At 37.9% G+C, this 12,367-nt stretch overlaps 1 protein-coding gene across 1 annotated transcript in view; it reads left to right on the top strand.

Annotated features, from left to right (window-relative positions):
• The first annotated feature begins 527 nt into the window (after positions 1-527).
• Positions 528-12,367, top strand: part of LOC140231375 (H(+)/Cl(-) exchange transporter 7-like) — a 47,335-nt gene continuing 35,495 nt past the window's right edge. The window contains exon 1 of the mRNA XM_072311500.1: positions 528-718. Within this exon, the coding sequence (XP_072167601.1) occupies positions 659-718 (60 nt within the window). The 5' untranslated portion in view covers positions 528-658. The remainder of the gene's footprint in view (positions 719-12,367) is intronic.

The following is a 12,367-nucleotide window of genomic DNA, read 5'->3' as shown; positions in this document are numbered from 1 at the left end:
ACCAGGGGCAACCAAATTGGGGAATGGCACTTTGGAAAAATTAAAAAGAAAGAAATGAAAAAGAAAAAGGGTATTCTTAACCCCCATGACCTGCAGTCCCCGACCCCCTAACCGCACCAGCGACCCCAACACGTACATGTCACGGTGTCACTGGTCACAGTGCCCGGTTACAGTGCCAGTGCCCTGGTTACAGTGCCCCAGGGTTACCCCCCCCCCCATCCCCTAAGAAAAAAGATCCCTGCCCCCCCCCCCCACAAGAAGCTGATCACCCCTTCCCCACTAACTCCCCCCCCCCCCCAAAGCTGCCCTTCCCAACCCTGTGGGCCTACCTCTACATTTTTCCTGTCTCTTCTACCCTCCATTCTTCAGACCCCCTTATACCTGTCCCCCTTTCCACCCCTCCCCTTTACCTACCTTTACACACACACACACACACACACACACCCAGACATGCACGCACACACACTTTGGCCGAATTTCTCTGGAAACATTCATTCATTAGTGGATTTCCGAATAATTCACAGCTGCAGCAAGGACTGGACCAGAGGCCCTCATCGATAGTCTAAAAGCCAGGCGTGGACTGTGAAGCTAGCTCAGTTTGTCCTGACCGAGAGAGGGGTCTGGAGATTCACACCAAGCACCAGGACACCGTGGTAGAATGGAGAAGGAACCTCTCCTTGCGGGTGCCCGCCAGCATCCTTCGTACAGCGACATAGACGTAAGTGATGATAACATTGTATCTCTGCAATGATGGTTAATTTCACGTCATCCTTGCAGTCTAAACTGAAGCTGAACGAATTAATTGGACTAAAGATTTTCCATTCTCAAAGTTTACAAGATGTGGTCCCCCCCCCCCATCTTCACTTTGTCAGACAAAGAAGAATTGTACTCCAGTGAAAAGTGTTGTGAAATAGGGCAAGATATTGATAAAACTTGTCGTGAAATAGGATGCAGAGTATGAAAGCTCTGACAATTAGAATGATGGAAAGTAATGTATTAAAACATCTTTGGACCATGTGACAACATATCATCCCGATCACTAATGATCAGTATTTCAAAAGTGTTCTGAGTATCTGTCTCATGATCACAAGATCATTTTTTTTTTTTTTTTAACCACACTGAGAGGAGTATTCACTGGTGAAACTGAGAATGATACATGTATGCCATTGAATCAAACAAAACTTGAGAGTAAATCAGCTTGCGTCCAAATGAGCTGGAACACTGAATCTAAATAATCTAGACAGCCAATAATGATGTTCAGTGCTTCTTGGTACCTATATGCATTGTGTCTATGGAGAGTGTGCAGTCAGCCTGCTCTTGTACACAAATGATAAGTAGTGGTAATTTTCTTGCATTGGGACTTATTGATGAGAACTGTATTAAGGCGAAAAAAAAAACAAACAAACAATGAACAAGAACATTTTGTCTGTAATCTATTACTGTGACCAAAAATCTTATTCTCTTTCTGTAGGGGAAACTAAAACCCAAATATCGAATGGATTGAGTGAAAGCAGCAATTTCATTAGAACACATCAGTGAACGTTTAAGGAAAAGTGCACAATCCGTTCAAAAGTTATGAATTTTCAACATTTTTTTAGTCATCATGGTTGGTTAAAGAGACTGCTACTACATTTCATGATGTAATTATGAACAACAATATAAAGAAAAAATCAATATAATGTTTTTTATTTTTCTAGCATAGTGAAAGAGCATTTGACTTTAATACCTATTTCAGAAATCAGGAGGAATGCCTTTAACATGTATACGTCAGTGACAAATCAAAGGAATGTGCACTTCTCATTAAAAAAAAATGACATTTTGTGGAAAGGTGTGATGTGTGTGTTAACTCTGGACAGATTGGTACCTTTTTTGAAGTTTAATCTGTCACAAAATACCTTGATCAGAGGCAGGCTGCAGATCGTTGGTACAATATTGTACTATGACCCCAAACTTGACGTGACCCCTAAAAAGAATACAGTGATCAGCATCATGTAAACAAATATTCAGGGCTAATTCTGCCTGTGCCAGTGTGTGTGGGTGTGGGGAGGGAGATTATGGACACTATGTCGTTCTTACCAATTGATGTCAGATTTGCTTTTCAATCTTGGTGATATTCATTTAATTTTATAATTTTTTTTTTTTGAGATCCAATTTCATTTCATAGTTTTTGGAATAATGTGTGCCTGATCTGAACTTAGAACAACTGTAAAAGAGTTGAAGTAATAGCTACAATGTAGATTGCAGTTTGGTTTGCTCTTTTTTAAATAGATATTGCAGTTCTCTAAATGCATGAACAAGTTGCATGGATGTAATTATTTTGTTCACTTGCAATGAAACAAGATGCATTTTTAACTCACCTGAGCAGAATGTGATCATTCACTATTCATCATCAGTTGTTCTGCATTGTGCCTAAACTTTTTGACATTTTTATCTTCTTCTTGTAAACTGGTTAACACTAGAATGTGTCAGGATTTTAACAGAACTTTGATAGCAAGCATCATCAAACAGGGGAGGGAGGTTTGAGTTTATACTACTACATTATACTGGTAAATATGGTGGTGATGCTGGGGGGGGGGGCTCTAGGGAGGGGCATAACTAATTGGGAGGGTGTTGAAACCTATTAAAAGAAAACTGTACTGACATTTTCTAATTGTCTGATAATTCTAATCTACATTTTTTGATGCCTTCTACTGGAAAGAGAGGATTGTAAAACCCAGGATAAGCCTGTAATGATTTTTTGAAAAAAATGAAAACAAGCAAGCCATGGAACGATCCACACAATTTGGCCTACGTCACAGGTGCTCATGGTGAACAACTCCGACATTAGCAAGACGAACTACATAATGCCAATTTACTGATGAACTCTCACACGAAGTACTGCAAAAGCTGTTATTTAGTATAATTGCAATATGGAGCTATAATAAACATGTTAAACAATATCTATTAATCTTTAAAAGCAATCTCTTTAACAGCTTTTTATTTAGATAAAACTTGTGGGGAAATTCCAGATATGCAAAATGAAATTGGCATCGTTATCCGAACGTGCTGCCCATAGAAGACTGTGTGTAAGTAACGTTACGCATTGATGATCATGATCGAGCGATGGTTCGCCAGTTCAAACTATCTAACGTAGATGAGGGCTGAGTGAATCTAAATCCAAATGTAGATAGACTCTCTTCAACGGCACGCACGATTTACGCTTAGTAAGATGAAAACGGTACCCAGTACACATAGACTCTGAAATACTAGAACTAGGACCAGGACTACTGTGCAGTCAAGGAGTAGGTTCTACGTGGCAGTCCAAGTTTTGATGAGTAGGCCCTACACTCACTCACCGTCGACATTGCAGCTGTAGGCCCTATGTGCACTGCGCTAATAAGGCACAGCGTAACGTTACATACCCCTGCTGCCAGAACTTGAAGAAAGTCCAGACGAAAGTCCAGACTCCAGATCTAGATCTGGACCCTTGTCCTGCAGGCACTGTTGTTCCTGTGCTGGATTTTTCAGGTAAGGTACCGGTATCTGCTTTATGGATTTCCGATGTTTTGTAGTCGAGATAAATCTCATAGTGGTGTTATTTACACCAAGGACTAATGTTAGATCTAACAGTTTGTTTCAGTAGGCCTACTAGGACCCATATCTCGGAAGAGTGGCCTGACCACGCAGATTCTAACACGTAACACAGTGTCGCCGCTTCGCGATCCCAGCGCTGGTGTAACATAGGTATAGTGCTAGCGTATTTCCGTATCCGTGTAGATATCTCAAAATTCACCTTGCCAAATGGCACAAAACTCACAGGAAATACTTTATGATTCATATCCAACAGCTCACGTTAATTGGAAACAAATCACATGTCGGGAAGCGTAAGTGTAGATGTCGACTTTCCTGTCGGCGTCGCTAAAATAATCTGCTCTTTGTCTACGACTAACACGAGTGATTGCGGCCAGGCCCTACCTACCTGCTGCGCACGCACAGACTGAAGTTAGCCATTTAATATCATGAGACGAATCTTTCAAGTAATCTGGGGCAATAAATAAATTTACAAATTATTTGTGGTAAGTTGAATGAAAAATGTAGTTCCTATATCACACAAGTCGCAAAAATCATTACACTTTTGAGTTTAGTTCTCGCGTAAATTCCCCGTTCGCACAGTACTAGTCGGCTAACTTCAGTTCTAGATTGTGCATCTTGCGTTCGCCAAGATCTCTCGCGAAGAGTGAGTTTTTTTTTGAGTGACGACTTGAAAGTCGACGTCAATATTGATACTTCTCGATTACTGATTTCTTTCAAATATAAGAGAATACTTTGAAATATGCTATGAAGTATATCCTGTAATTTTGGTGCGATTTGGTTTAGTGAAATTTGAGATATCTACATGGATAGAACAGTACACAAGCGCCGCCTGCTAGCTAAATTAGGCCTAAGCGTCGTCTGCTACTCGATACGAATTAACGCACGCGTATGCGAGCACTTGTAATCAGTAATAGTGAGAGCACCTGTGACATCATAACATCTGGGCTCGTCAGCTCATTAGCATAATTCTCACCTAAAAAGTTCCATTTTTAACATTAAATTACGGACTTAATCGTTATGAAATTTTGATTCTGTTTGCACCGCTGGGTCTTTTAGAATTAAAAGAACAACATATAAAAAGATAAAAAAAAACGGTAAAATGCCCTTTTAAAGGGGCCTGCAGCAATCCCTGAATCTCAAGTTGTGTGAAATAGTTCACTTCAGGTTGAGGGCCTTCAAAGGCAAAATGTGCTGCTCTGGGGAGTGCTAGACACGCGGGGTCTCTTCTTTTATGTCATAGTGTACTTTACTCCAGATCTTTGTGCATTTATGTGCATGAGATGCATTGACGGGGTGAGTAGATATTGTGTGGTCAATGATTATGCAGCACAATGATAGGAAATCTTGTGAAGATAAACTATAGAATAACATGTATTCATGAATATTGACCACCATGGGAGTCAGATTGCATACACCCGTATGATATGGCCCAAAGTTTTATCACGTCTGTGATGTGACTGTACTCTCACCTGAATGTAGCAGCATTCAACAATGTTATACATATACTTGTGTAATTTATGTACACCAGGGATTTTCTCAAGCTGCCCAGATGGATTTGGAACTGCCTCGATTGAAATTCTATTTGGTATGAAGCCTTAAGTGGCTCTTTCACATGCATACAAATGGTGGCCTTCAGTGCAGATTGCTGTTCTCTGCACATGTGCTTTTAAAACTGACTTTCTTTAGTCTAATAATCTTAGCAGTAGACACATCACTTTCATTCTCTATTGTCCTTGCTTATTGTCATCTTTGCCATTGTTCTACCCCTTCCCTTCCATTTTTGTTGTTTTCTTTCAGCTTCACCACTGCTTTCAGTTTCTTTCTTATTCTTTCTTTTTTTCTTCCATTATGATGCCCTCTTCTATGTTCCTTCTGTTTTCCCTTCCAGTAACATTGTAGGTACTGTGCCATAATCCATCCCATCTTTGGGGTCTGCTCTCTTCTTCCAACTTGTTCTGTCCCTTGCATCTTTTTTCCTCTCTCCTGTGTTTCTTTTTTCTTTTTACTCGTTAACTTTTGCTTCTTCTCCTTGCTTTTTTTCTTCTGTCTCCATTCTTCTTTTAAGCCTGTTTCACTTTATAGTATATTTCTCTTACACTTCTCTTTCTCTTTATTCTTTGGTTAACCAGTAATAAGAAATATGTACAGATACAATATGTAGGTGTGTATTATTAGTAGAATTGCCTTAAAGATGTTTGTCTTGTCATTGGTCCTTTATCTGGTCCCATGGTCCTGTAATTGGTCCCTTTCCCCTACCCCCCCCCCCCCCAACTGGCACCAGTGGACAGACTCATTCACTAAATCTTTCTATCAAGTTACCTTCAATGAACACTAAAGTATAACAAAGATTATACCAGAAGCTTGCCAGATGCCTGCTTACCATAGCAACAACTACTACCGGTACATAAAATGCAAACTGGATGCCAAGTATTGGGAATACATATAGGTGGATTGGATAGACCGTTTCTTGGTTCTCAAAAAAAAAAAATATATATATATATATAGATTTGAATACAGAAAACTACTAGTAGCCTATATTGCAACATTTCTGCAAGGTCCATGTAAGTATAAACCCATTGTACAGTGTAGTTTTATAAACTTGTCTATGGTGTGATTTTAATTTGTGCAAGTATTTCAATTTTTTTATGGAGTGTCGTGATCTTTTTTTTTAATAACTCTGGGTGAAATGTCTATGAAGATTAAGGTGATAAGTTTGAATCATACAAGCTTGCTTTTACGCAGGCCCCATCATATTTTTTCGCATTATGATCTCAGTTTAACTTGCATGTATACAGACCTTGTGTATACCAAGACAAACTTTTGAACATTCTGGTGAAGTTCTATTTTGAATTATGTTCTGTATAGATTTCATATCAATTTACTTTATATTGTGATATATGTGAGAAATATGAAAATAAATTGAAAATTGAAAAAAAAATCATCATTCCCTATAGTGATCAGATTTGCAAAATTGAATACATAAAGGGCAACATACAATATCTACCACTGTGAATTTGTTCACACAAAAAGCTTCACAGAGAACACAATTAATGTGACAAAATTCTTAGGGTCAGTGAGGACAGAAACAAGGCTTGTATTTGAGGAGCAAGTAGGAAGAGAAAATATGGACGGAAATGTATCCAGAATCTGAAAAGAAAAGGGAGGAAAAAAGATATAGGGGAACACACATGAGTATACACAGGCGCGGTGGAGCACCCCAATTATCTCGCAGAAATCCATCGGCAGCCGAGCCTCATTTGCATAAAGTAAACAACATGTACTCGCGTAGTTGAGAAAAAGTAAACAACTTCTCAAGCTAATAACAATTTCAGGAAACCTATTTTCGGATTAAAATTGAGTTAGTTTGAATTTGAAAACATGTCCGAATATGCACATATAACATATTAAAGGATTTGACAATGATAAAATGTGAAATTTTAGCGAAAACCTGGCGAGCAAAATTACCAAAAATATGCCTCGAAAATCATCCTAAAATTCACGAAGTGTGATTGCGGAACAAAAGCGCCATTCAAACAAAGTACACCGAAATTTATTTATCTGCTTGCATTTTAAATTTCATACCATAATATTCCCGGCCACGGTTGTGTCGGAAAAAAACAGAAGGTGATGTCAAAAATGACACGAACGCAAAGCGTACAGGTCGGTCCCATGTATAATTAATCGCGTCACTGTGGCGTTGCATGTCACAGCACACACAACGCATTGCTGCATGCAGCGTGCGCGGCAGCAGCTCAGCAATCACCGCCGTGCGACACTCAGCAAAATTGACTGCGTCACATGCAAACCAACAATGAGCACGAAATCCTGAATCTCACGTACCACGCATGCCCAATATTACGGGAAAAGAAATGACGTCATTTTCAATTGTTTCGCCGACTACAATTTTCTATTCCAAACCCTGTAGAAACAAGTTGATTTCTCAAAAAGTACAGGTGGTACAAAGCGAAAACTTTCACCATATATGGATTGAGGCCTGATGAACTTACGTTGCCAGTTTCGGACACATTGGAGCCCGGCCATAGTCCAGTCGGAAAAAAACAGAGAGCATGTTTTGCGAGAGGTGATTTTCAAAACGCTTTAATATCTCAAGTTCTAGTGCAGCAAATTTCATAATTTTTTCATCAAAAGGAAGGTTTTTAAAAACTTAGATAGTGTGGGAAGTTTGAGTTTACTAGCGGCACGCATAGCGGCACAAGGAGAAGGTAAAGATTTGACTTTTTCATGCACACAGTTTCGGGCAGCCGTGGATGCCCGTTGGAAATTCAAATAGAATGGGGCGATAATGAGATGCAAATTGGGGTGCTCCACCGCACCTGTACAGACACTGACAGTACGAAAAAAGAAAAAAATATATATGCACAGCAAATACTGAGGTACAAATACTATAGATGTAGATCTATTGGGTACTGGGGACTACAGAGCGGACATTTCATTTCAAACAAAGGAAGGAAAGAAGCTCCTTGGGCAGACAAAAAAAATGAGTAGGTTTAGCACAATTGCCAGTAATTGTGTGCTGTATATAAAACTGGTAATCCTGCTCTTAACATAGAAAAAGGAGCTTCTAAATAACCCTGACAGGTAAATGATGTTGAATACACTGAAAAAAAAAACAGTGACTGATTAAATATTCAAAAAGATTTATCAATAGATGTGAAATAGACAACATTATTTCCAGACTTGATGTGAAAAGATGGCAGAGAAGGCTTTGCAACAGCTGAAAAGTTCAAGGAAGCGATGTCATATTACAGAACACTTTCAAACTTCCTGTAGAAAACAAGCCAGCCATTATTTAATAGCCTGGCTTTATAGCTTCATCTTGTTTTATTGTAGTCACATTGTGTCAAGAGCAGACCACTTATGTGTATCAAATGGTCAGTCAACCAAAATTCATATTACAGAATTTTGGAGGAAGGACATGATTGTTTTTTTCACTACCGTACCATGAAGGGTATTGGAAATACCCTTCTCCTATTTCTGGAGGCAAATCGCTCCAAGATCTGATCACATCATCTCCCTATAAATCTGTTGACTTCTTGACTTTGATAGAGAGAGGTTACACTAATCAGAATGATGGGAGTTTTATTAAAGGTCCTGTTTACCTTTGGGAGCAGTGATCTTAAAAATGTTATAGATACCTCATTTGACGCATATGAGTAGGTCTGATGTATCAGAAAATATCCTACCATATAAAATTTTCGCAATAAAGCCCAAAATATAAAGAGATAGATCAGTATTTTTCTCAATAAACCATACCTGTAGATGGTTTAGTCTGGAAACATTTTTATTATAGCTACACTGTTCACAATTTGTTGTTTAACAATACATAACATTGATTACTGTTTCAAATGTTAACATTGGTTGTTTTTATCCCTGACTCGCATTTTAGAACTATTTTGAAGCACTAAAGCTGGGTTTTTGTTTCACTCTGCAAATGGTAGAAATATTGCCTTTAAGGTCAGGCATGAGTAAGGAAGTTGGATAACATTTTCATATTTTGGTCATAACCACAATATACACAAGGAGATGAGGTGATAAAAATCACTGGTCACCTTACAAGGCTGCTGTTTACTCACTGACTAAGAATCTTTACCACTTATCATTAAATTTGAAATTAAATCCTTTACTGTAAAAGTGGAAATTTTCGCGGTGTTGAAATTTTCGCGCATTTCGCGCAACCAGAAACTAGCGCGAAAATAAAAACATGCGAATATTTTTGCTTGCCATACGTTCCTGTGCGTGATGTCTTGATTCCGCGGAATTAAAAACACGCGAAACTCTTCTGACCCGGCCTAGCGCGAAAAATCAGTCGCGCGAAAATATCCACTTTTACAGTAACAGAGATAATTGGAGTCCATCATATCAAATTAATGCAGTGTTGTAATAATCTGCAATAATGACTTTTTAGGGGGATCCAGAGGTTGCAGTTGCTCACATTTCTCTGTTGTAAGCAAAAAGATAAAAAAAAAATAGAAAAAAGATTTGTATTGTGAATAAACCAAGATTTGTGAGTTGTTGAAATCATCGCTCAATTTGTTGTGCGTAGACCTACACATGTGTACAAATGTTGCCAATGTCACTACGTGTGAAAACAAATGTTGCCAATGTCACTACGTGTGAAAACATGGAACATAAAACTTCAAAGTCACAGAACTTTTAGACATTCTGTCCGATATCCATTTACAAATTCCCATCATTCTGTTTACCATAGGTATGGTTTTTATTTTGGTAAAAAAAAAAGAAGAAATCAATCAATCATGAAGTGGCATGGCATTTTTCAAGATATGGTTACATTGCATTTCTGGATACTTATATGCATGTACCATCGTTGTAGTTGTAGTGGAGAAACATGATGTTTCATTTGATGATTTCCTTGTTCCTCTTGTACAGTTTTCCTTTCCATGTAAAATTAAATAAATTTCTGGGCTCTTCTTCAAGGCTAAAACAAATAATATCTCATTCAGATATGTTTAAAAGAGTCTGTCTCATACAATACTTCTCTCCCCCCCCCCACATTTCAAATTTAATCCTGATCAGACATTTTAATGTGGAAAGTGGATGGCAATTCGTTGGGTTTTGTATATTTGCATTCATCTACTGACAATTCTGTAAGGACAAGTTCACCTTCATTAACATAAGGATTGAGAGAATGTAGCAATATTAGTAGAACACATCATTGAAAGTTTGAGGAAAATCGGACAATCCGTTTAAAAGTTATGAATTTTTGAAGTTTTTGTGCAGTTACCGCTGGATGAGAAGACTACTGCAGTGTATGATGTCACATGCGTACAACAATACAAGGAAAATATAAAGAGAATTTCACAAAATTTCATCTTTTGAAAAAAGTACACATTCCCTTGACTCGTTACTGACATATGTTATGGGTTATATTATTCCCATTGCCTTTAGAAAGAGGCAAGTCAAGTGCTCTTTTATTATGCGAAAAAAAGTGAAAATATGTTGAATTTTCTTTACATTTTCTCTATACTGTTGTACTCATATGACATCACGAGCCTTAGTAGTCTCCTCATCCAGCGGTTCCAACACAGAAATTTTCAAAATTCATAACTTCTGCATCGATTGTCCAATTTTCCTCAAACTTTCACTGATGTGTTCTACTAATATTGCTGCCTTCACTCAATCCACATGTATATGAAGGTGAACTTGTCCTTTAAAGAGATAAGTAACATCTATGTGGACACCCTGTTTGCATGACTGAATGCCATGCACAATACAAGGATGATAACCCCAGTGTGCTGGGCTATCGCTGGTTTATCATCAAATGCAAATATTGATGGTTCCATGCAGTGATTATGGTTCTTTCATACATGAGTTTATGTACATTGCAACATTATGTTTTGAACGATTGTATCATTTTTTTTTTTTTTTGTGTGTGTGTGTGTATTGTAATCATGAATTCATTGTGTGCTATGTCAAGGGCAAATGCACTGTTGGGCTGGGAGGAGTGTGGTATCACTATTAATAGAAGAATGTGATAATATCATGAACATGATTGTGTTAATTATAGTAATGATGATGATGTAAATGATATTAACGATGATGATGATGATTAATATTTCAAGTCATACTATTGATTATAATGATTCCGGTAAATGACTTTAGTTTGATAGATCATATTTCTATACTATCAATCTGCATATATAACGTGAAAAACCACTTGTAGTATTTTTGTTGCTGTTGAAGTATGAAACACACATGATCACATTCAAAGCAACAGCTACAATATATTTGAAACATTTCAGAGATGAACCTCTGTGGTGTGCTTGATGGTGGATGCGGTCCTGTAGAAACAGGCCTGGGGGTGTTTTCACAAAGAATTTAAGTCAAACTTTAGAGTTAAATTTGACTTAGAATCATGGTATGTTGTTGGTTTCCCCATTCAGTTTCATCTATTTTTTTTTCAGAATCCATTTTTTATTGTTATCAAACTTTACCCCCCCCCCAAAAAAAAAAATGCTTTGTCCCTTACTTTTAATTTGTTAATTAATCAGAGTTTATAACACCTGTATGCAAAAAATTCTCCGAAGTTGTCATTCTTACATAAAAATGAGAATAAATTATTATTGAAGTCACACACAGCCAACCATAATTCTAAATTCATCTTGTCCTTACATATACATGTATTAAAAATCGTCGGTTGAGAATGATAAGGGCGTTAAGTTGCCACAAAACCCATAGTGTTCAAGATCACTTAACGCCCTTCTCATTCTCAACAGACGAAATCATTGTGAAACACCCCCAGTATCTAAATGCTCTGTTTAAATGAAAAACACATCAATGATTCTGAGAGGCATCTGTGTCCATTTAGAATTTGATTAACTTTAGAATGGCCTGCAGGATGGCACTATTGGCCTAAATGGAATGAAATGCGTGTGTGCATGGATGTTTGGAAGAGTTTATACATACCATTGTATGCCTTTTAGATTTTAGATTTTTTGTCGAGCCCACGTACCAGAGGTGCAGGGAGACTAAGGGATCGCCTGCGGCATCTGTCTGTCCGTCGTCCGTCCGTAATGCTACAAAAACTTGAATTTTATAACAATCTACTGAGGACTTTAATTTTATTCAAACTTGGAGGGAAGAGTGGTTATACAAAGTTATACATTTTACCAAACATGAAGGTCACCTCAAGGTCAAAGGTCACAGGCAGGGGTCAATGAACTTTAGGGTCCAATGTTAAGTTTTTGCGGCGCGTTTCGATTATGGCTTATAACTTTGGATGTATACAATTGTATGTCTGTTTGTTACCAAACTG

This window comes from Diadema setosum, chromosome 8 (genome assembly GCF_964275005.1).
Source record: "Diadema setosum chromosome 8, eeDiaSeto1, whole genome shotgun sequence".
NCBI lineage: Eukaryota > Metazoa > Echinodermata > Echinoidea > Diadematoida > Diadematidae > Diadema > Diadema setosum.
This window is presented reverse-complemented; position numbering and strand designations above follow the sequence as displayed.